This window comes from Harmonia axyridis, chromosome 7 (assembly GCF_914767665.1).
Source record: "Harmonia axyridis chromosome 7, icHarAxyr1.1, whole genome shotgun sequence".
NCBI lineage: Eukaryota > Metazoa > Arthropoda > Insecta > Coleoptera > Coccinellidae > Harmonia > Harmonia axyridis.
In genome coordinates, this window is record NC_059507.1 from 9,848,651 (window position 1) to 9,875,922 (window position 27,272).

A 27,272-nucleotide genomic window follows, 5' to 3' on the forward strand; every position below is an offset into this window, starting at 1 on the left:
TGATTAACTCCCAGACTGTCCGAGAGCCAAGAGCGTCTTCTCTGCAATTAACGGCCATTCATAGAAGGAGGTGGTATGAAAGAAGAACTGTGCATGCGCTGAGCTTTCGGAAAATTTCTGTTAGGGGAAACTTGAACAGCATCCAGTTTCCGTGGCAGCGCCCCCGATACTGGATGCGGATATTCGGGATATATCTGGACGCAACAGCGCGCACCGTTACGTGTATGACCTTCAATCTAAGTAAGTTTGCGAACTTCAAATTTGATTTGCGGGAACGGAGATTGCTCGATGAAAAAAAAATTCGGCATTCGATTTATCTGCCAGGTTTTTCGCAATTTTACCTGACTTTGGTAAAGTTTAACTTGCGTCTCTCTTCAATACAATTATGATTTTACAAATAATCTATGAAACAAAATCAGATATACCAACTCTCATAGAGATCAAAACATTTTTATTTCCTCTGATAACAAGAGACATAATATTTTATGTAAATAGCTATTTGAATGTGAAGATAATTTCTAATTTTCCAAGAAGTCATTTGTGGTGTTTCGAAAGTGTTTTTATTGAAAATTAGTTTTACTATAAACGCATTTCCAAGCACACTCAGCTTTTTTTTTCACTTCAAATCAACAATTAAATCGAGATGTGAGGAAAAATTTTGGACTGGATAAAAGAAGGTTAACGTAGGTAATTGATTCAAATTATGTATCCTATTTCTGTTGGTGAATTATTCTCGTTTCTTCATACTCAGAATACTGAACTAGGTAAATATTTAAATTCGAAAAAAATACTGACATGGCATCAGAAGCTTTTGAGCATTCGTTCATGCATGTGGTTCGAGGCCGCCATATATATTCAACTTTATACAGGATGAATCGAAAGTCATAACTCGATGAAGTGATAGTTGCAAAAAAAACCGCATGAAAATTTTGATTATTATGATAAGCCAAATATTGTTGTCTCGATAACACTGAATTCATTTTTTTCGAAAATGCTCTCAGCGTCCTAGGGGCTTTTAAGGAGGATACCTACCTTGTACATTTTTGTTGAAGAAATGTCGGTAAAATCAGGAATTGAATCTAAATATCTCCTAACTTCATTGGCGTACATGTTGAAGGCGATTGAAGACGTAATACACCCGAAAACTACGCCAATAAGGCTTTGTTGGAACTCAACAAAAACATGAAAATATTAGAAATCCTCTGAGTAAGTACAATATCATACAAATTTCAAGAGCTTATTAGAATTCATGAAAAGCATTCGAGAAAGAAATAATTTTCACTTGAAAAAAACTTCTTTCAACCATCGTAAAGTTGTGTTCAAGAATTTTGAATTAGAACGTTATATATTCAAGCAAAATATAGAATTGAATATATGCATGTAGATGTACAATATCAATTTCAAGCTCGATGCAAAGATAAACTAACCAAAAAAAATTACGCCATTGTGACGCACGCCACATATTTAGGCATAAAGTACAGCGCATGAATGACGAGAGCTCAAAAGCTACTGACGCCAAGTTTTCACTGTTATTATTTCTCCATGAGATTTTGTCGATAATAAATGTATTTGACATAGTTCTCGATTATAAATTTCAATTAACTTTTGCCATTTTTACTGATATGCGCCTAATTCAACTGCTAAATATTGAGGATAACAGTATTAATGGAACGACACTGATATCCGTAAACAGTTGAATGAGGCCGCAAATCATGTTTCTAAAAGAAAAAATTTTTTTTTACAAAATTAAGGAATATTTTGTTGAAATATCTGCATAATATATAGCAAATATTTTTCCTTTTGAAAACCCGCCACACTCCATGAAATTCAAAATACATTTATATCTGTTGATGATACTGTGTGCGAGTGTTTCAATTTGAGTATTGCATTTTCCTAAACTCTTTCTAAAATTTCCACATTTCCCGTTACAACAGTCCATTCTATTACTAATGGATTCCTCGTATCTAACAGAATATCATATTTATATAATCAGCACATGAATATGATTGGCTTTGGAAGCGATAACGCATCATTCCGAATTTTGAATTGAATGAGATCTATTTTGAGCACTTGACCTTTTTAGAGTTAGATTGGATCTCGAATAATGCAATTAAGGCCTATCTACTGCATATATCTGTAAAATCTTCACAAAAAGAGTAGAACTACAAGAAACACCCTGTATCTTAAAACAAAGCCTAAGTGGACCGCTATCTGAAGGACTTTTTTATGTTGTACCTTCAATTTAGAAACACCCTGTAAATACCTAAAGTTAACTGCTTCAATAGCATATTTGAATATATAATTTTGTTTTTGTTTTTATGAATGATCTTTTTTATTTAACCTCATTAAGTTAGATGTAGTAGCGTTGGCCACACTTCGCCTTGTCACTTAACTCATTACTATTATAATAAATAATCTTCAATGTAAACTTCCGAATTTGAACCAACCTGAAATTTTTAATATTCACATATTTGCATCTACACAATTCAAGAATCGATTAAAAAAAATCCAATCTGTTACTTTTTGTGAATGATATTTCGGAGGAAACAATTCTTCAGTGCAAACGAACGCTGGTCTATTTCCAAGTGCTGAGCGAATAAAATACACAAGACCACAATATCATGCCTCAATGAATCTTGTCACCTTTAACATTATCGAGATAAAGTATAACACAAAATTATTATCCTATCCATTATCTCATAAAAGAGATGGTGTTCGAGATGGGGTCCAGACAGGCTTGATGGAGCTCTTGGAGTTGGGGTTTAATAAGGAACTCAGTTTCACCAATCTAGAGTAACAGTATCTACGGAACTGGCAGAACGGAAATTTCATGAAATATCCGACAAGTAGTAAGTGAGGTCGATATCTTAACAGTCACATCATTTGACATATCACTGAGATTGTGCACTCAAGTCCTGCTTGTTTATTACAAACAGTATCAAGACAGTTTCTACATCATTGGTAAAAACAAGTTAGATTCATTGATGAAAAATATGCTAACTGACAAAGAAACTGTAACACCCGGAAGGAGCTGTTTGAATTATTTTTTTTTTTGTAAAACATAGAAAGTGTAGCAAAAGTATTGAATTTGGAGAAAAAAATCGTGAATGTTTTTTCATGTAAACAATTTTTGTAACTTAAATATTATTGTAGTCGTTTTTTGCAATTTGTAAAATTTTACCTCAAACCAGCTGTTCGACGAGATCCGAAGTCGATGTTTAGTTGTTGTTGAATGCCTAGAGCACGTGTACGCGGAATTTATCGCCAGCTAAGTGAATTTGAAAGAGGTCGAATTATTGGCCTACGGAAGGCGGGGTTGTCATTTCGAGAAATCGCTAACCGTACTAACAGAAATACAACTACTGTTATGAGATGTTGTCACAATTGGCCTCCAAGATCTTGCCATTTAACAATGTAAGACTTTTTTCTTAGGGGGCCACGTGAAATATAAGGTTGAGTTGAATAGCTTGCTAGACTTCGCTCTAGATGTAATGATTGCCAGGCATATTATAATCCTGCTTCTCTAAATGAAGACATTATTTATTTTATTTATTAAGAGTTGGAGATATGTCTTTTATAAATATCATTTTTTTCTCACATTTTTGTCAGTTTTCTGATTGATCGTTACTTAAAATGATATAATATTTCATTGCATATTAACTGAACTCAACTTTCTATAGGTTTTATATACATATAATGTTATTAAGTATCTTTCTGGTTGGAATAAAAACAGCTGTGTTTCTCTGTAAATAACAAAGATTTTATTATTATATACACTATTTACACTTACATAGATGATCTAGAATATTAAGCCTACCTGTAAATAACAAAGAAACAACATTCAATGTTCTTATTCACTAGGTTGTCGTTAGATAAATTTCACAATATTGCAACTCACTGTATTCGGAATGAATTCATTGATCATACTGATGATACGTTTGCGAATTTAACAAAGTTCCGTATAGGTATTAAGCAATCTGATTCATTGACCTGACTACGCGCGTAATTCAATCAGATCGAGGAAATTCCCTACATACACATGTTATTTTAATCTGAGTGTTCTTATCGCTTCCATATTTTTATGACCTAACGAATATGTAAGTCCCATGATACCCTACACTAACCTTAATACGTCTCTCGTTAATGTTCGCATAGAGGTTCAGTGAGTCTTCATTTGATGTTCTTTCTAGGAAAACTAATTTTTCCGTACTACATTCAACATTCCTTTGAAACCGTAAGTGGGAATTTTGTATTTACATGAACGATGATTTCAATTTTCATCATTTTCTCTATTTGCTTTGAGAGATTCAATTATCATCATTTACTTAAATAAACATAGTATTCCAGAGAAGTTCAAATGGTGGAGGGTTCTTATTTCAATGATATGATTATTTAATTATGGGCTCATGATTTTTTGACGACATCGTTGTCAACGAATTCCTTAAATTTGAAATTTCCAGGCTACTTCAGATCTCGAATACCACGTTACATTAATAGTCAAAATCGGACTACGGGTTCCGTAAATATATATAAACATTCTTAAAAAGGTGGTCTTGTACATTTTAATACACGACTCCAAAAATTTTGATGTGAATTCTCATCAGGAGCATGCAGGAAAATGAAATTCAGAACAACAAACAATTTTGCTTAAAAAATTTGTTGTCAAAAATTGAAGAAACAGAATCCAGCAGTCTATGATAGCATCTATTGAAAACCATCTGTCATATACATCCCATTTGAGTACGAGGATTTTCATCTATAACTGCAGTTCACTCAGCAAAACATCAATCATTTCATGTAAACCGAACAATTAATATTGATCTCTGAATTTTACGTTTCTAAAAACCCTTCATTCCAGAAAAATAACTGCTTCAATATCGATGTAAGCCTTGAAAATTCCGACAATTTAATATCTCCTCCATCAGGAACAGTGCTGTATACTTTTTCATAAAAAAGTAATATTAACGATTAATAATAGAAAAAATATTGTATTCTGAAGTCATTATAAGGGAGTTGTACTCGAATATACTAGGACAAAAAAAACTCAAATAAGCTTCGAGAAATGCGAAGCAGTTTAAGCCGCATCGACTGCTTAAAACGGTTCATTAAGAAACGCTATAATACCAAAATAAACAATAATGCAATTCCGGAAATCGTTCAATCGAAACCGAAATCGGATATTCACCGTAATTGGCAGAACAAAGCAAGAAATGATGAGATACTTGCTGGATATCTTGGCTCCATTGTTCAAGGGAATTAGTTGATGGTGAAAGCAAGGTACCTATTTCAACTCAAATTGTCATTCAAATACAGAATTGAAGAATAGTTGATAATCACCGCGCACCGCTTATAGGGTTTTACAATAAGAGTTTTCCATTGATAATTCATTTGTATTGTTTCATTTTAAAGAGATAGCATCTTCCATCAACAAATCGCATATTTGCGGATGTAAGTCGATAACTTCACGAATTCCATTTTTAAAGTCTTCAATGGATTGAGAAGCTTGAGTTTAGATGTTATCTTTTACGTGACCACCAAAGGAAAAAGTCTAGAGTGGTCAAATCACAAGATCTCGGTGACCAACTGTGACCACCCCTTTTGTTGTCAAATTAAAATCCTTTCCTTGCTTATATGGCACAAAACGCTGTATTGTTATCGTACTGCACCCATTTTTCGTCTCCAGTTACAATGCGATGCAGAAATCTCTTCCGTCTTTGACTCGCAAGCAGCTATTCACAAGCAAACAAACGACGTTCAACATCTCTCAGCTTCCACTCCTACAGTTCCCAATTTTCTTCTGTCTGAATAATTTCCATGACTTGCAGGCGTTTTGGAATGGCTTGTTGCGTTACTCCAAATGATCCTGCCAATTCATGTTGCGTTTGACACGAGCCTTGGTCAAGTAATGCCCCCAATTCTGCAACTACGAAAACCTTCTCTCTTCCACCGGCATGCTGGTCTTCGACGTCAAAATCACCGTTCTTGAAGCGTTGAAACCACTCTCAGTACCTTATTTTACTAATAGTGTCCTCACCATAGGTATATGAGAGCATTAGATGAGCCTCAGCCGCAGATTTATTCATATTAAAGCAAAAAATTAAAACCTCTCGCAAATAACGAGAATTGGGCTCGTAAGCTGACATGTTTAATCTATAATAACGTTATGATTCAGACACAAATCGTCTAATATTTCGATGGAGTTATGTCTATAAACACCTAATTTTATTGTATGACATCTACGATCTATTTATTACGACTACTTCTTACCGCAACAGCCATCTACTGCAAAACGGCGGAAGCAATGTTGTACACCTAATATTATTATTGGAAATTATCAACGAACAGTGTAAGATCTCTTCTGAATACAAACGATATGCTTTCAGCTCAATATCTATACCGATACAACATTCCTCTTCCAACAATCAAGTTGAAGCAATAAATCTAAGAACAGACATGTGAATCTTTCCATAGGAAATCTTCACCACATACTAGATAATGCCTCTATTGCTACATATTTCAACCAAAATGTATTAGAGCACCATATTGAACGGATATAGCTAGTTATCTAGGATATTATGAAACTTCTTGATGAAATATATCTTGAATATATATAGCAGAAAAAAATCTATTTTTCTTGGAAAACTTAAAAAAAAACTATTTTGTCACGTAACACTTGATCGCTGTAAAAAAAATTTTTTCAAGAGATTTAATGATAAACTAGTCCTAATTTCTAATCTCTTATCTCTAATCTCTGATATCATTTATAGATAGAGGGAGCATATGTCATTTTGAGTAAGCAAAATTTTGTTCCCAACATGAACTATCAAATTTGGCATGAAGCGCGCGGAAATGAAAACATATCAGTTACGATATTTCACTCAATTCGCGAGTTTCTCCACAAAGAACGCACTTCTTATGTCTCATAGTGAATCAACGTTTCATATTAACTCAAAATATATTGAAATAAATACCTAAATATATCAGAAATTCAGAAAACAAACTTAAAGCGCGCCAAACGATGTGAAACAACCGATGACACTAGGAGAGCAAAAATTGCCAAACCTTGGATTTCAGCAGGTATATATAGAAAATAATTAAAATTCTGCTTATTACAAATTCGACAATTAGGAAAAATATCGGATTCCAAATATTCAAATTTGCATATTTAATCGGTAATCACTCATATAAATATATTGCATTCAATATAATACACATTCATAATGATATAGTAAAATTGTGGATTGAAAATTTATCACAATCCGACAACGTATTCTTACCATGATGGGAACATATAAAAATTGAGTATACTCCATCTACCTATTACTCTATGATTGAGTGAATTGTTTCGGTTCATTGTGGTTTCAAGGAATTTATTGTTTCATCCTTTCAGTTCAATGTAATCAAATATGAATCGTGTTATTATTTCAAATTCATATATAACTATTCGCAATAATCTATGGATGTGAATGATTATTTTTTCACAACATAAACGGGTAGGTCGATAGGATCCTATAATATTGAATTTGTTCCATTCTGTCAGTATGAAATATTTTATTATGTTGACACTGAATAATGCCTATAGAAATCGGGTAACAAGACTGGACTGATGCTTTTCAAATGAACGCAAATGAATATATCAGTCCATCTCCAAACAATCATATCAAAATTTTAGGGTCCATACGATAGCATACAATATTCAATACAGCGAATACCTGGTATTTTCCAACGCTTTGTTAAGAGCGGTCATCCAACGATGATTGACCTCTCCCAAAGTTATGTGATCGAAAAAACGATTTAGAGATGTCCTAGAGCTAGGAGTAGGCAATGAAGAATATTTCATTCAGTAACATTTCATCGATATAGAGGGTGTTTTTTTTAGAGCTATAAAACTTTAAATTGCAATGAAACAACGATGGATTATTCGATTGACATGAATTTTATATATCCGCAAGATAATCTTTTGGCATTACATTTTAAATATGATTTTTGGCATATGACCGTCACGGCTGGCTCAGATGGAGTCCAATCTGGACTTCCAATTTTTGATGACTTTTGTGGCCGTATATCGGCAATAACACGGCGAATGTTGTCTTCCAAATGGTCAAGGGTTTGTGGCTTATTCGCATAGACCAATGACTTTACATAGTCCCACAGAAAGTAGTCTAGCGGTGTTAAATCACAAGATCTTGGAGGCCAATTCACAGGTCCAAAACGTGAAATTAGGCGGTCACCAAACGTGTCTTTCAATAAATCGATTGTGGCACGAGCTGTGAGACATGTTGTGCCGTCTTGTTGAAACAACAGCTCCTGGACATCATGGTCAGGAATGAAAAAGTTAGTAATCATGACTGTAACGTTCTGGCCATCATCGTTTTTGAAGAAGTACGGACCAATGATTCCACCATCCCATCAAGCGCACCAAACAGTCAGTTTTTCTGGATGTAACGGTGTTTCGACATACACTTGAGGATTAGCTTCACTCCAAATGCGGCAGTTTTGTTTGTTGACGTAGCCATTCAACCAGAAGTGCGCTTCATCGCTAATGGACGTAGTGCGCGATACGTATTCCGCACAGAACCATTATTTTCGAAATGAAATTGCACTATTTGCAAGCGTTGTTCAGGCGTGAGTCTATTCATGATAAATTGCCAAAACAAACTGAGAATAAATCATTTGACAGCTGTTAAATCGGTCGCCATCTTGAATAGTAATGCCAACTTAAAGTTATATACATCGAAAAAAAACACCATATACCTTCTGAAAATCTGAAAATTTTTGCGGTTATGATTTTTATAAATGCAGTTGATTATCACCATAGCAACGAAATAACAATTGACACATATTTGACATAAAATTAGTTGACATTTTTGATTTTCCAAAAAAAAAATATAATAGCAATATTTATTGATTTATTATTCTACACGATTTACACGCATTTTCGTTAGACTTGCTCACTTCCAGGACGCATTCCACTATTGATACTACATCACCGGCTAAGCACAGTATTCGAATTTCTCTATTTCCCAATTTATACCCTCTAGTTCAACCACCTGTTTCGTTAGCTTATCCATCATGATTGAATAATAAAGGTCTGAGGGAGTCACCTTGTCGAATGCCATTGTTTACATCTTCCTTGGTTAGTTCGACGTTTATCTCAACTTGAATCTTGTTGGCTTCGTAAATATTTTCAATCATTTTAACAATGTGAGGTATCTGTTTATCGTGGAGAAGATTTATTACATTTTCGAATGCCTTTTCTAGGCCTCTGAACTGAAGAAAATGAAAGGTGGTCTATTCTAGGGATTCATCGGTTATTTACTCGTATCTGATGACAAATGTTGCATCCTGATCGGAACCACTGCTGTTCATTCCTCAAAGAGATGTGTCCGATAGAATTTTTGTGATCAACACCTTCAATGAATCGAATTGATATGGCTAGAATTAAAATGAACTGAAAAAACTCTGTCAATAGGTGTGCCACAATTGATCCACTTCTTTAGCCCTCAATATCAAAAATAATCAAAATTGTATAAGTAGAACGTCTTAAGGATTTCATGTTGCGCATGAATCTAGAATAGCTAAAATTTTTCATAAAACCACTCTCTACTCTATACTCTATCCAAAGTTATTTTTATAACATCAAACAAATATAACGCGAGATATGGAATACCGAGAATATAACTAGAAAATATGAATTTTGTAAAGGACTACCTGCCGCCTCAACTGAATAATCATTCTTATTTCTCCATCGAATTGAATGAATATTGTAGATCTTGGGGCTCTTGCAAGATGTGCAGACACATAGACCGACAGACACGGTAGCATAGTCGTTAAGAATGGTTTGAAATGCATTTTTCGAGTGGCACCTTTGAAATCGGATTTCATAATTTTGTTGCATGAAAAGAGAGCACAATGCTTGCAATACCTTCGGTAGACTCGAAAGCAAAAAGGTCGTATGCATTCGAAAACCCTCATATACATAGGAGGTAGTTTTGTCTTGAAGAACAGGATTTTTCCAATTACGTATCCAGATCTGAAGATAGCTGCATATGCAAACAAACATATCCCTTCTTCGACTTCTGTTAGCTCGTTGAAAGGCATTTGGGAATGACAAGTTTCATCCTCACACTGCGAGTTGAATATTAGTTCGGCATTCTATTACTTGGTGACATGGATAGTGTTGACATCCGCAACGCAAATCCTGAAATGTAAACCCCTATTTACTGTTTTCCCCTCTTATTCAGTTTTATTTCCTAAGGCAAGACAGAGTAGGAATGCCTATTTTGTTCAGGGGGTGAGATCACCATTTAGAAGCGTACAATAGGAAAGTAACAGAGGATCTGGTTGATCACACATCATTCTAATCATTGACAGCTTTATTTGAGTCAAATATATCTTGTGGAACATAATTAGGGTCATTCAAAAATGTATTGGAAGTTGATATGGATTTATTCAGCATCATCTCCTGATAATTAAAAGGGATAAATTTTATTTTGTTCTCTCTGTGTAAAATGAGACAACGCAGCACCACTAACTCTGGGTTCTACAGGGTGGACTATTTAAAATTTGCATTGCAAGCCTTCTTCTTGAATTCTGGAAAATACAAATGGCCTAATGATTTCATCAAACCAAAAACCAAGCAGCAATGTTTTCAGGTGCAGGTACATACGCACTGGACGAGAAAGAAAACCGGTTTTATTTTGTGACCACCCCACTTCTTAAATTAACCAAACAATTGTCTTCAAGTAAATTTCTTCATGTTTGGATTGAAGAAAAACCACTGCAAAATTCAAACCTTAGATGGCACACCCGTTACTTTCACTATCACTCTTTCGTTATAGACATTAACCTTCAAAGATCACAATGACAAATTCCAATAACTTTCTTCAATTGATCTCAACCAGCGCTTTGAAATCATCATTGCAGAACAATGGATATTCAGTTTTATTATTCGAACAAGTTCTCTAACAACATACCAAAGAAGTTGAGCTGAATTAAAAAAACCACATCTACCTTTGTTACTTTGTTGAATAAGATTCGCTGTTAACATGGAGACCATGTAGGTACATTATTTTCTGCAGCAAACCTTCCCTAATTATCAAAATTCTACATTACCTGCTGCCTTGGGAACTTGGAATGGTATTACGATGAGAAAGCGTGGGATGTTCTAGAGGAACTTTCGATGTAACAATACAAAATGTTATAAGGTTGTTACGTTATGCAGAAGAATAAAGGAACTTTATGAGTGTGTGTTGGGATTTTACTAGACCGAATAGAAGTGAATATGTGAGATATAATTTCATGGAATTCAGAAGCGTAGCGGAAACAGATCTTTGAAGGAGTCATGTAAAGCGTTGTTTCATGTGAAAAAAAATTGACTAGGAATCTGTAGATTTTCGCAAGCGTCCAAAGGATCCCGACTTCACGTCAGTGCTTCCCAAATTAATTTTTTTGATTTATTATTACATTCATTGTAGCCAAATTTTGGATTACGTATTAGAGAAATCATGAAATTGGCACCAATATATATCAATCAAGAGGGAAAAGAGCTCACGTAAAATGTGACGTTTTAACGATATTCCATAACAAATACACTGATCAACAATTGCTAGGGATCACTTATGAACTTCTCTTCATTTGTATTTTTTTCAAGTTATCTCGTGAATATCTGCACATTATATGTTCTCTAAGGAAAAAGTAAGATGTTTTGAGTTGATTATATCAAAGTCTTCCTCACTTCATCGGCTCTTGTTCACAAAATCGATTATTATCTGTAGGCTGTTACAGGTGGAGTGAAAAGCAATGTGGTAATCTGTTTTTTTCTCTCGTTCAAACACATAAGGTGACAATAATTGAAGAAATGAGAACAATATCAGTCATGCGAGAAGACGTTTGGCTCCTGTGCAACTGGACCAAATCATACGGTGGATACAGGAAGGTTTGTCCCTGCAAGAAGTGTCCCGGCGGTTGAATGTTTCGCAAAGTGTTGTGAGTCGGGCTTGGAACAGGTTCATCCCAAACGACTCAGTAGCTTATGTTCATGGGGGAGGTCGGCAGCGCAGTACAACAGCTGCCCAAGATCGTCTTTTGATCCTCAATGCTAGGAGAAATCCCACTTACCTGGCGTCGCGGCTCAATAGATCACTGAGAGTTGCAACAGGAGTTCTAATTTCGAACCAGACTGTAAGACGACGACTACATGTTCGTGGTTTGAGAGCACGTAGGAGGGTACAACATTGGGGACACAGTAGTCATGCCGAAAGAGTCCTCCTGAAACAGAAGAAAGCTTTGAGAACCTTGTATGATATGCGAAGCACAGAGAGCTGCAGGGAAACTTTTAAAAAAGAAGGCATACTTACCATAACCTCCGTGTTCATATTGGCTTGTGTAGATTATATTCACGCAAACAAGGAGAAGTACACAAAGCACTCGTATTATCACACCTACAATACTCGAGAGAAACATAAATATACATTACCCCGTCTAAGAATGAGGAAGGAGGAACTTGGTCCAAATTTCTGGGGACTCAAATTCTACAACAAGCTTCCAGATGAAGTGAAGAGCCTGGGAAAATTGCAATTTCATAAACGAGTAAAGAGTTTGTTGCTGCAGAACACTATATATTTTTTACATGAGTTCCTTGACTGATTCGTTAGTACTTGCATTGTTTTAGATTATGTATAGTGCCAAATTTGTGTTTATATTTTTTTTATCATAGTTAATTATGTATATCGTACCAAATTTGTGTTTGTATTTTTTATCGCAGATTATTGCATTGTAGCGAGAATTTATATATACATATTATATTCATAAGTATTTACATAATTGTAAAAAGTTCTGATTGACATGTCATGTAATTCATTGATGACGTTAATATATATTACTATTACTATTACTACTATTACTATCCCCGTTTGAATAGGGAACACCGGGTTCATCGACGGCAATGGGCTGAGGAGCACCGCAATTGGACACTTGAAGATTGGAGCCGATGTTTATTTACGGATGAGTCTAGATTTCGTTTGGTCAACTCCGATGGACGTATTCTTGCTTGGAGGGAAAGAGGTCGAAGGTATGCAGAACAGTTTATGGTATCCTCAACAGCTTTTGGCGGAGGTTCTATATGTGTATGGGGAGGCATTTGTTTGAATCAACGCACAGAGTTGGTTGTTCTGCAGAACACCACCATGACCAGCCGGAGATATCACGATATGATTATTGAACCCATAATTGTTCCGCTTGTGGCTGCTGTGGGCGAGAATTTCATTTTAATTGACGATAATGCCCGTCCACACCGTATTCGTCTGGTTAATGAAGCGCTAGAAACTCATGCTTTTGATAGGATGGACTGGCCAGCTCGCTCTCCAGACATGAATTGCATCGAACATGTCTGGTCTGAGATGTCTAGACAATTGTCAACCTTAGAACAACCGATCAATAACCTGGAGGACCTTTCTAACGCTTTACGGGATATTTGGACGAATTTGCCCCAAAATTTTATAAATCGTTTGATCGAAAGTATGCCTCGTAGGGTAGAATGCTTGAGACGAGCTTTCTTCTGGTTTCCTCATAAAATTTTTATGTTATTCAAACACAGAATTTTGAGTGTTCCTAATAAAGTCTTTTTTTCTCTCCAACTTTCCATTTTTTCATTCTTTTCTCAAGTGAACCATATTATCAACTGAAAATACTCTGATATCTGACTAAATTTATAATCTTGGAGCGAATATTTCAGAAATAAATTTAGAACAAGTAAGCGATCCCTATCAATTGTTGAGCAGTGTACTTAACTAAAATTTGATGTGGTAAAATTCCTGATAACTTATATCGATAAGCATAATACCTGAAATGTATCACTAAATAAGCTAGCTCCCTCCAAACAGACCGAAAAACCTGATCCAGCTCATTGGATTTAGCTGTATTCACACCTGTGCGAGAACTTTGTTATTTCACGATATATTCCGAGCAACCCCTGCTACCTTCGTTTGACATCCCTTGAGATGAAGTTTCATTCAAAAGCCTCCCTGAAAAGAATGGAAATGCTGTAAAAACAAAATACCCCATAAAAACTTTTCCTGAAAGGGAAGTGAAAGAGTCGGCCATTCTCTTGCTTTATCCTTCAGAAATAATGAACCCTTTATAGGTACATTTCAGATTCTAGATTAACAATGATTATTCATCAGAAAGAACCATATCCAAATTATATCAAGCAATTCAGTCTTATATTACGTTCTACTACTGTCGATTGAAAATAGACCAATCTCAAATTAATAAGCAGTAGGTTTTCATAATAATGAAGTGTAAATCCAGAAAAATAAAGTAATTAATAGCTAATAAGAAATAAAGAGACAACTATTGAGAACTATGTCAAGGATAATTATAGAATATTATTTTATATACCTACATATTTGTTAAGTTTTAGCAATAAACGTCTGTGTTGAGACTGAAATTACTTGGAGACGGTGGATTTTTTATGATTCTTCAAGAGTTTGATTTTATGCATCTTATTATTATTCACTGAATCAGGGTCGTTGCGGCTCTGTTAGCCTTCCGGAAACTGCGACCAATTTGATCTTTTGTTCTTCCCTACCTATTCATGCAAACCCCGGAAGACCGTCGATACGGTTAACGAAACCGACGACATCCTTTGGAGCCTTGGCTATTACTTCGTGAGGATCAAGAATTGACTTTCCATGTGAGTGGTTCTGAGGCCATCCTTTCCAAAAAGCCAGCAGATCTCATCTGCTGGCTTACCCATGCGGTACAAAAGGTGTTTGCACCGATAGTGTCCTGTCAACAATTCACCATTACCAGAAGCTCAGCTCGTGGTAACTTCTGAAGCTTCCTGGTATAGGTCGGTGAAAGCACAACAAATTTTTTTGCCAAAGCAAGACCCGGGGTGTTTCTCCAGAGGGTGTCTTTTTCTCCTACTCTCATTGTTGAACCACTGTCTTATATTGGTCTTTTTGAAGCCCTCAGAAGAGCTCAAGACCAACAGATGTTAACCTTGATGCCCTTTCTGCAAGTTCATTGGCTTTTTCATTTCCTTCAATGCCCCGGTATCCCTAGAAGTGTTACTATATACCCTCTGGCCAGTTGCTTGATGGTATTAAGGCACTCCCATGTCAGTAGAGACCCCTGGCTATATGACTCCAGGGATCTCAGCTTGGCCTGGATCGTAGTGATGTAAATACGCGCCCCTTTGAGGTTTTTTTGGAGACAATCTTGGGCACAAGTATAGAAAGCTAGTGTCTCCGTTTGCAAGATAGAAGGCTCACTTCCCAGGGACCTAGACATCCTCGTTTTAGGACCATATACCCCAATATCTGTGCCTGTTTCTGATTTTGATTCAACGGTATACCATATGAAGGCCTTTTTGTCCAAGCGATTTATGAAGTTCATTGCACTGAGAAGGTCATCAGTGACTGTTTCAAAATGTACTCCGAAAAAGAATATAGTTGGCATCACATCCGAGGGTTTTGGCAAGAGGTTTGAACCTAATTGATAGAATAGCTCCATATGTCGAATCCAGTTTCTTGGACGGAATATATGCATCTTACTCGAAAACCAGAACAGACTCAACTGAGTTTTGGAACCTCGAGGTTATCTTTTTAACTTTCTGATACAATTAGTTATTGTGAAGACGACAGCCGGACTAGAATAATTTTGACCTTCTTCATTAGTGGGTCAAATCCTATCACTTACAACAGTAGATGTTCCTCTAGAACAAGTTCGTAATAAAAAAAAGGAACACTATAATATTAATTATTCAAGAACGATACCAGATGACATTGATAGACCTACACACCACCATTATGACTAGCTTCATGCCAGAAGTAACTAATTATGTTTTTTGCCAGAGCTGTAACGGGTTGGCTGAGTCCTTGTCGACAGCATTTCTTCAGATGGATCCCCGCCCCACGGAACGAACTTCCATCAGGCGACAAGGAATAATAGAAAGGGGAGAAAAATTCACAGCGTCCTTCCATAAATCATCAAAGTGTGACAAGACCGAGTTACCGTTATCTGTTCGGTCGGTACCGCGAAGAAGACTATGAAATTTTCTTATTCAGATTTCGATTGCTATGCTCGCCTACAATAACACCGCGCGATGGTGGAATTCGAGAGCTGCCGGAATGGGAAACAAGCAGCTGGTGCAATTTTGAGAGCGAAAATCTCATTAGGTTGGCATCGCAGACTGTTGCCGCTCTGCTCAGTAGCCGGCCATCGTTCTTACTTCATTGCTCCTCAGATATAAATTATCCATGCATCTCTCGGCTAATAGCAAATGGCCGCATCGCGGATTGTCGTTAGCGGCTACCCGTGCCACTCTCCCTCTAACAAGATATCCCAAAAATATGTAGGTATCATTTTATTCAATGACCAACAAATTGGGTTTTTCCTTGAATGTTGAGGCTCCTACTGGTAGGCCTTCTGTTTTCATTTCAACACGATCCTCGTCTTTTGACGGATGATCACTTCAATGCCCTCTAAAGGCGTGTTTCCACGTTGGCTCCAAGTGGCTGATCATGCACGGCATGGTTGTGTATATCTACTTGAATAAAGCAAAGTGACCAAGATTTATTGACTTATTGGATTTTTGTTATATTATTATCGTTTTTCTGATTCCTTCTGGATCAAAATTGGCTAATTCAAGGATGTGAAAAATAGAGTGCAACATTTGAATTTTCACCCTCTTCGGCAACATCAATTTTCAGTGAAGACACCTATTTGTTCCTCAGTGTGGCATTTAGGAATATCGGGAAAAAGATATCCCAAAATTATGCCAGATTCACTCTAATTCGATGTCCAACAGATTGGGTTTTTTCCTGGATGCTTCAGCTCCTACTGGTTGGCCTTCTATGTTTTTATGTCAATACTATTCTCATCTCGCGATATTATTATTATTCTCTGAATCGGAGTCTTTGCGGCTCTCTTAGCCTTCCGTGAACAGCGAACAAGTTGATCTTTTATTCTTGACGCTACCTATTCATACAAACCCAGGGAGGCTGTCGATACGGTTAACGAAACCGACTTCCTACTTAGGAGCCTTGGCTATTACTTGGTGAGTATCCAGAACTGACTTTCCCATGTGAGTGGTTCTTTGGCCAGTCATCCCCGGACATTTGTACACTATGTGTATGGCTGTATCTGTATCCTTTCCACAGAGTCTGCAGATCTCATCTGCCGACTTGCCCATGCGGAACAAAAGGTATTTGCACCGACAGTATCCTGTCAGCAGTCTCACCATTAACCGAAGCTCAGCGCGTGGTAACTTCAGAAGCTTCCTGGTATAGGTCAGTGAAATCACCACAAATTTCTCTACCTGAGCAAGACCAGGAGTGTTTCTCCAAAGGGTTTTTATATAGTTCCACTTCCGTTGTTGGACCGCTGCTTTAATTGGTCTATTTCAAGCCCACATAAGGCCATATTTTTGGCAAGGTCTTCAGCATTAAAAAGGCTATAAGTGAATACAATAAAAACATTTGTCAGGAGGTGGAATAGAAAGAACAACGTATCGTTGATAGATAGTTTTACATCATTATTACCACTGACTGAATCCAAGGGACCGTCAATTCGACCGAAGATGTTAATACTGACGAAAACGTGTTTATAACCAAATGATTCGCGTTTCACACGAGGGAAAACTTTGATCTCGTGTTTGAATAATAAGCTGAATATATGTATGTAATTTGAAAGTTATTTCACACATGATAAGGTAAACCATATTATTGGTTATTCCAAGTTATGTAGTTGGAAAGAGTCATGAAAATCGATTACACTCCTCTTTCATCATGAATATTTTCAAGGTATGACTATGATTTAACTGAATGAAATTCACTGCAAAATTGAAATATTCGTTAAACTTGAATAGATTGGCAGATTTGACACCCCCAAGAGGTGTTCGAAATACTCTTTAATACAATATGATCAATAAAATATTTGAGACTTCTTTTCGTACCTATCTTTATTATCTTCTTATCATTATATGACTTGAAAAATAGGTGAGTTCTGGAGCATCATTGCTGCTATTTATCACCCTCTTCACAAATTTGTAATTAAGTTCAAATGATCAATGAAAAAAAATTTAAATTGAAAATATTTTTTTTACAGAGCCGTATTTTCATGGAAATATGCTATATACTGCTTGGCTATTCGAGTTCTTGGTACTGGGATCGTTTTTTTCAGGTGAGTTCATTTTATTATCTTGAATCAACAATATTTGATAAAATTGCAATTTGTTTATTGATGCGTACCTTACGAATTAATTGTATTTCAGAAACTGTTTTTCGTTATATTTTTCTGCTTCAATAAACTTAAAACTTATAATTCGACAAAATACTCATTTTTAAGTAGTACAAATTAATATACAAAATGAATAATGCTCTCATCCAAAATGATTTACTATTGGAGAAATCTGGAGTATTGCATCAACACAACACCAAAAATAGGGATTCCTTCTCAAGAATGTAAATTCTGAACTGAGCAGAAGATCTCCTGTTTATTCAAGTATGAAGGAATACAACAACCTTACTAAACCTTTGAGCCTGTCTGATAGTTATTTGAAATTTGTTAATTGTATAAAAATTCTTATATTCATGGAAACAACTTATTTTTTAATTTGTTCATTAATCAAAGTTCTTTGATTGTAGTGTCAAAAATGAACTTGATTTGATTGAGCAAAATTTTATGGCGTCCACCATTGATGTAATAAAAAAATAGGAATAAATGGCTAAAGAAGCACCCAAATTTTAATATTCGAATAGGCTGAATTTGCGTCGATACCTATAACTACATGGAAAGAAGCTTTTATACGTACAGCATGAACTCATCCACATTCTTCGCCTTATGAAAGCTTTCGTCCCTTATTCAAGTTTTCAGCAATCGCCTACTCTGAATCCGAACCATTGCAGCAATAATTCTAAAGCAGATATTCCTATAGGAAGTATTGCAGATATTTCCCATTTGCATCATTTCCAGAAGATCGGATATATCCTCCAAAAAATTCGACTTATTCTATCGAGAATGATAAGCTATAAATTTTTAGCATTGATGTAAGGACTATTCATTCACTCTTATATTTTCAAATTGTCACGGAGAAATAATTGAATACCTTGCATTTCAGGTCGATAGAAAATCGATAGAATATGTAACTTTCCTTTATAATCAGAAAATTTCTAAATTTTATTTCATACTTGCATGAATCATTAGACGTCTAGAAAACATTCACTTCCTTCATTAACTTAAACTCATTTCCTTCTATTCGATAAATATTTCACAATCCCATTCTATGAGATTCCTTGATAGTCATTCTCTCAAATTGAGGAATTTGACATCGATTAGTTACTATATTTTTTCATGTCTTCACAGAACCTTGGGATAGCTGCACATATTTTCATCAAAAAATGATATTTTCCTTGACTAAATAATTGGGATGGGAATTTTTATTAAGAATTCAAGAGGCATTGAACAAAATACTTCAGAGATATTACTCTCAGGACAAAGCATTTTCATTTCAAAATCATTTCCTAGGTATTTTCAGAAGCATGGAATTCGGAATATTTGATTCAAATTCAAGATATAGGTAGCTGCTCATCCATAGAGATAATTATAATAATTTTCTCAATTTTACGTCAGTTCTCATACATCGACACAAATCGACTAATATTTCTATGGCTTTATGTTTACGAATACCTAAGCTTATTGTATGACATCTACGATCTATTTATTTCGACTACCACATACCGCTACAGCTATCTATTGCAAAACTTCGGAAGCAAAGTTGCATACTTATTATTTCAATAGAAATCGAATAAAAAGTATCCTTATTTTTTTTTCTACATTCATGCAAAAAGCAAAACTTTATTGAACTATATTTAGTGGAAAAAGAAGTTATTTATTGCACTCATCTGTCATCATGACAAACATAAACGTTCAAACCCACTACATATTTATCAGATATGCTGTGAGATTGGCAATACGTTTTAAACAGTTTCATATTTTATATTATTTTTTATTAATGTTAGCAGCCAGAGATAAACAAACAATGCCTTCCCGAGAATAACTCCTTAATCAAAACTGATCCGATTTGTAACCTCCATAGAGCAAACTGTCTGTACTATGACCACACCTCATGATAACAATAAATCATTTTTTGCTTTTTGCATGGACGTAGAAAAAATTGTTTATTGTACTCGACGTGTTGTCCAACTCGGCCTAACGGCCTCGTCGGACAATTTCACGTCGAGTGCAATAAACATTCACTTTTTGCACTTGCAAATAAATAACTATTTGGCAATTCTCTTTTACCTTCCATTTCAGAAATTTCACAGTAACAATCAAGTGATCCGTTTTTTCTGCTGGCTAGTGTATAACATACGTAGCACTCGTGGATAAAGAGATATAAATATCAAAAATTGTGAAGGCTGCGAATCCCTTCGAGTTGATTTCTGTTTTTGGGTGCTCGCGGTCATAAAAAAGCATTATGTCTTTGAAAAAAAGATAGATTTTTTCTTTCAGCGGTGCCCATATCAAGCAATAACAATTCAGACCGGAATAATCCTTGCCGCCAGTCCACAAGAAATGAGGAGTTCAAAAGGATCGCTGAAACGGCTGCGGGCAAAGCCCGGGAGTACGCTCCCCGAACGACGGACTCGAACGATGGTCTTTCTGACGGCTCCGCTAATGGATAATGGCTTAAATCAATGCACTGGCAGTCATCAGTCAGCAACGATTATCTCGCCGCGACATTTGGCAGCTCTGACTCAGCGTTTGTTAGTGCGGCCCCTGCCATTATTCAATTTTCGTTTCCGAGTTTTAACCCATCGATTTTAAGACATTATGAAAAGATTATGTGAACTTCGGGCTTTTCTCTTCGACGCTCATCGTCGTGTCATATTGAAAGCAGTGGCGGATCGCCGGATAGGTTGAGGGAGAACGCGCTTTGAGCCCCGAAGAACAGAGGAGTAGCAAAAACCTATACGCAGTTCACTGAAGCGATCCCTTTGGTGGAAATCAAAAACCTGATATGAGATGACACATTTCACAACTCCTTTGAGTTTACCCGGGCTCCCAGCTGCCCTAATCCGTCACTGATCGAAAGGGTCTTAATTTATGCCACCAACTATTGCTTTTCTCATTTCTGTTATGCCCAAAAAAAGAGGTCAGAAGTGCCTTTTTGTAGGTCCGATAAATTATTCGAATTGTGTACGGAAACAACGTTAATGGGATTTACATGTTCTGAAAGCGACCGTTATGAACGGGATTCGAGGCAATTTTTTCGGCAACATATTCGATGAAAAAGCAACTACAATCCTATCATATATCATCCATAACTTTCGCAGATCATGGCAGATAATAGTGAAGTCGCCAAAATACTAACATAGAAAAATCCAAGGATATCATTTTTTTTACTATAAATTCGTCGTAAGGTCAAGTCAAGTGTAATGATTCGAGATTATTAATTGAGATATTGTGAGAGTTCCAAAGCAGGAGCAGTCTGATAAAGACAAATCTCTGCCAAAATTGCAGCATTCTTCATTTAAATGGGATTTTTCATCTCTAATATCCCACTTTTTTTGAGAATCCTAAATGATTTCGAGATTAATATAGGAAACCTGCGCATTCACCATTTTGTAGTAACAGAAATGAAGGACACTACACTTGAACGGATTCCGTGGAAGCAATTAGTCAGAACACTACCTCACCAACAAATCCAGATCACCCTGAAGAGACTCATGGCGGGCTGACCTTTTGTAAAACTTTATTTCATCGGCGTCAACACAGATGGTAAGTCGGATACAACAGAGGACCAATGACAGACCCCTGCCGAACAACACTCATCACTGATCTTTAAGGAGACAGCCAATCTCCAAACATAACTATAAATCTTAATTTTCTGGATTTATCCACGAGACTAATGTCAATTTGTGATTATCTTGTTCAAAAAAAAAGGAGGACATTTTTACAGGGAAAAAACAACTTTTTTGATCAGAACTACGAAAGAATATCGTTAAAAGGATATTTTTTTATTATTTGGAGGAAGAATCGACTAAAAGACCCAGACGAATTGCAAAAGTTCTTAATTTCACGTCAGTTCTTTCATTTTTTCATTCTCTCAACAGATGTTCGGTCAGTAAAGAGTGAAGTGAAGGCTGCTTCTACATTTTTTGATCTGGCCAAGTAATTTTGCAGAAGAACTGTAGAATATAAATAGTTTTCAATAGTTGATCTGTTTAACAGGTACCTGAAAAAGAGAACATAACTATAAAAGTCACTTTGTTTACTCAGAATTCCTGCCAATTTATCAATATAGCATTTGCAGAGGTCTATTTTTCTATGTAATAGTGCCAGGTGTATGTAACATAACTTTCAATTGAAATGAAAGCTCACGGTAAAAAACTCAATCATTATAATAAAATATTCAATTCACTTATATTCTTATAAAAAATGAAATAATTGATCTTATAAGCCAGTTTAAGTATCAAATGATCCTAGCATACAATTTTGGACTCTGAAGCAAACAAGTCATAAATCAGCTGCCTCACCTCTTAGATATTCTTGAAAAAAGCTCTCTACCCTATGAGCTATACATTGTCTCATTAATAAAACATGGCCTTGAAAACTTGTTGAGAAGACCACGAAGCCTAACTTTGTTCTGTCCTTCCTCCAACTACTTGGATCTTAAATTCATATTCTAGAAAATGTATTCTGAATTACAGAAGGGTAAAAAGGAGAGTTCTCTGAAGGTATTAACCCAAACTGAATGAATAACTTACATCACAAAACATACTTGAGAAGATTTGGTTCCTCCTTCATCTTCCAAAAAACAATCAACATCAGCTCATTTCGATAAATCCAATTGTTCAGAACTCTGAATATTTGTAATCAAGAAAGTCCACGTCATAACCAACATTCAAACTTGTTCTTGATGTCTTCTTTTGAAGAGCCGGAGAAATAAATGAACTCGGTGTAGCAGAAATAATTGAATTTCGTCTGATACTTCGAAAAGAAATTTGGAAATTCAATTCCAAATCAAATCACCTTCGAATTATAGCTTACTCAGTAACTCTGCGGTCTCTATAGGAATGAATACACTGGGTGATATAGATGTGAATTTGATCGGGTTACCAGTGCAGAATAGTTATTTATAATACAAGTGCAGAAGGCATTGATATTCTTCCACGAGTTCAAAATTCAAAAACGAGACACGAAGTGGCGAGTTTTGGAATGAACGAGTGGTAGAATGAGCCTTCTGTACGAGTATTATACATTATTTTCTCTAATTCATTGCATTTTCATTGAAATTAATGAAATATTTCCATAAATATAATTTAGTGATTTTTGCATTGAAAAATGTTGGTTGGCAGAACTGATTTCTTTAAGGCAAATTGATGAATTGACAGATAAAGCCATGGCGGAAAGTTCGGAGTACCAACATAGAATAATAAAATATAACCATGAAAACTGTGCGTTTCTGATATATTCTCGCACGATTTTGTACTACAAGATGTGGAAGAATGAACGGAATAACCACAGAATTAGAGAAAAATCTATTTATGAACATTGAGTCATTATCAATTGGTTCTATTCTTTTACGCTACATAAAATACACAACGTAGAAAGTCTTGGACCCCTTATTTTTCGGATTTTGAGCCGGAATATCCTCAAACTATCACGTTCGTCTCACTGATGACACTAATGACATCTGTAGAATTAAGTAGGGATCGTAAAATTGCAATTTCATTGGAAAATTATTCAATATGAGGTTTCATTTCCCCACTATTTGAGCAGGTGTGATTTTTGACCTGCCATATTTTTGATATTTGACAAGTAAAAATGACGCTTTTAATGAAAATGGAATGCTTCATGCTTCAACAATGCTTTTATGCTCTTATGAGTCGTCGTGAAGCACCTTCTTGGCCGGCAATAGTGAAACTGATGGAAAAATTTGAGTTGTTGGGACTAGTTATTGGTGTGCGTCGTTCAAGAACAACTCAGAATTTTGCTGCTGTAGCCTGTAATGTTCACGAAAAGCCAAGTTTGTCGATCTTGGGAATTAGACTAAAACAAAACAATCGTAATTCTGGAAGAAAACTTTCCATTCGTGTTATTTCTCGAAGAGGTAATCACAATTGGCCACCGAGATCTTACGATTTAACACCTTTTGACTATTTCTTTTGAGGCCGCGTAAAAGAAAATGCTCTATAGTCGATTCAAGAGCTTACAAATGGAATTCGTGAATTTATAGAGAACAGACGCAATGTGCAAATTCTTCATGGGAAATTCAATGAAATGTAACGGGTGTTTTTTTTTCGAGGTATATAACTTTGAGTTGGCATTACTGTTCAAGCTGTCAAGTGATTTATTCTCAGTTTGGTTTGGCAATTCAACATGAATAGACTCACGCATGAACAACGCTTGCAAATAGTGCAATTTCATTTCGAAAATAATGGTTCTGTGCGGAATACGTATCGCGTACTACGTCCATTTTATTTTGTTTAGAGATGAAGCGCACTTCTGGTTGAATGGCTACGTCAACAAACAAAACTGCCGAATTTGGAGTGAAGCTTATCCTCAAGTATATGTCGAAACACCGTTACATCCAGAAAAACTGACTGTTTGGTGCGCTTTATGGGCTGGTGGAATCATTGGTCCGTACTTCTTCAAAAACGATGATGGCCAGAACGTTACAGTCAATGGTGATCGGTATAGAGCCATGATTACTACTTTTTTCATTCCTGAATTGAGCAACCATGATGTGCAGGAGCTGTGGTTCCAACAAGACGGCGCAACATGTCACACAGCTCGTGCCACAATCAATTTATTGAAAGACACGTTTGGTGACCGCTTAATTTCACGTTTTGGACCTGTGAATTGGCCTCCAAGATCTTGTGATTGATTACCGCTAGACTACTTTCTGGGGGATATGTAAAGTCATTGGTCTATGCGGATAAGCCACAAATCCTTGACCATTTGGAAGACAACATTCGCCGTGTTATTGCCGATATACGGCCACATAATGTTGGATAAAAACATCGAAAATTGGACGTCCAGATTGGACTACATTTGAGCCAGCCGTGGCGGTCATATGCCAAAAATCATATTTGAAATGTTATGCCACAAGATTATCTTGCGGATAAATAAAATTCATGTCAATCGAATAATCCATCGTTGTTTTATTGCAATTTAAAGTTCTATAGCTCTAAAAAAACACCCTTCATATGGTGCTGCAACAGTAGATGTTGTGTCCATTTGGCTGATATCATTTTTCATCATTAATGGCATACCTATCTCTTTACAATGAAATAAACATTCATTTATGTATCCTAAAATATACTTTTTTTCTGTATAAAACTAAAAACTCTTATTGAAAAACCTTTCGTATTCGTTAGTAGTCTACAAAATACTGATTCAATCAATATTATTTCTCTCTGTGAAAAGGGATTGAGAAAATAGAGGAACAATAATAAAAATAATATGATTCCTCACAATTCAAAACAATTTCTAAGGGCATATATTTCGAATGGACATTTTTATGAAAAGAAGAGTCCAACAATAACCCTATCTATGAAATATAGTTGGGTCATACTCGAATAAATACACGTTTGTACGAAATTAATTATTTTTCCTCATTGTCCGTAATACTGCGATCTTCTTTATACGATACCACTCTCCTCCTAACATCAGCAATAATAAAGTGGAATTGGGTTCCATATAGTCGGTTGAATAGCTGAATTATTTCTTCTTCATGAAACTTGATGTGACTAGGCACAATTGAATTTCCCCTCACACATCATTTGGGTATAAATAACCCTTATCTAGCGGTCTCATATCTTTGACTCGCCCTCTTACAAGGAAGAATTCCTACAAAACTGCTTCCCTTCAGTTGTGCCCAAAGAGATTACTCGGTTCTCGTAATTGATTCACTGGTCGTAAGACTATTACTGCCCTATTGGGGGCATTTTTGAACTATCTTTGCCTACTCATGGTCAATATCATTAATTTATTATAGAACAAGTATCATAATGAATGAACTTCGCATTCTTTTCACGTGAAGTTATTATACTAGCAAAAAGTTCAACTGGTTTAACAACAATAATTTAAGGAATTTCAATTATTTTGTTGAATCAGATCTTCAAGAATACTGCAGACAATACTTTCTACAGATTGTTCCACCATTGACGCGACGGTTGAACGTTGAACGTTGAAACTTTCGATTTTTTTTTCGATACAGTGTAATTAGGCTGGATCAGATCTACATTATCAGAGTGTTTGGAAATACACAGGGCGTACCAAAAAAGTGTAAATGTACAAACATTTTTTTTTCTTATGTATCCCCTTGTTTTTTATTGAATTTTCAGACTGAATAGAATGAATTATCCCAAGTTTGTTCGAAGATCCGTACGCTTAAAACTTACCACTTTTGAGATATTGCGATTTCTGATGAATTGGAGCGTCTTTGGAAAAACCTAATAATTCCAAAACCAATGAGTTTATTCAAATGAGATTTTGAAAGTGAATATTTAAGGAATGGAGGTAAGTATTAGGACAATTGAAAAGTCCCCGGTCTGATTCACAGATGACGGTGCTAGTATTGAATCTATATGATTTTAAGTTAGTACCAACCTTCAAACGGTACTTGTCAAAATTTGACAGCAGTCCCAAAATTAGTTTGTGAGATAGTGCGTTGTGAGTGTAGCTACTCTTGTTATTTGAAAAAATATGGAAAAAAAAAGAATTTCGTGTGCTCATAAATATTGCTTTTTGAAGAGAACAAATACAGTTCGAGCAAAATCTTGGCTTGATAAAGAGTTTCCGGGGTCTGCAGCTGGAAAATCAACCATCATTGATTGGTATGCTAAGTTTAAACGTGCTGAAATGAGCACCGAAGACGGCGAACGCAGTGGGCGCCCAAAAGACGCTGTCACCGACGAAAAAATCAAAACAATTCACAAAATAATTTTGAATGACCGTTAAGTGAAGTTGATCGAGCTAGCAGACATTGTGAAGATATCATCTGAACGTGTACATCATATCATTCACGAATATTTGTACATATGAGAAAGCTGTGTGCAAAATGGGTGACGCGCGAGCTCACAATCGATCAAATGCAACAACGTGTTAATGATTCTGAGCAGTGTTTGAAGCTGTTTAAGTGCAATCAACCTGAATTTTTGCGGCGATATGTAACAATGGATGAAACATGGCTCCATCATTTCACTCCGGAGTCCAATCAACAGTCCGCTGAGTGGACTTCACACGATGAACCG

General features: G+C 35.9%; 1 protein-coding gene across 2 annotated transcripts in view; it reads left to right on the plus strand.

Moving 5' to 3' along the window:
- The first annotated feature begins 167 nt into the window (after positions 1–167).
- Positions 168–27,272, plus strand: part of LOC123683895 (lachesin-like) — a 94,028-nt gene continuing 66,923 nt past the window's right edge. Inside the window, exons 1-2 of one of the 2 annotated variants that reach the window (XM_045622903.1) lie at positions 168–240; positions 18,115–18,189. In XM_045622903.1, coding sequence (XP_045478859.1) covers positions 174–240; positions 18,115–18,189 — 142 coding nt within the window. In that variant the 5' untranslated portion in view covers positions 168–173. Of the gene's footprint in view, positions 241–4,095; positions 4,235–18,114; positions 18,190–27,272 lie in introns of those variants that run through there. The other variant, XM_045622904.1, reaches the window with a different exon arrangement.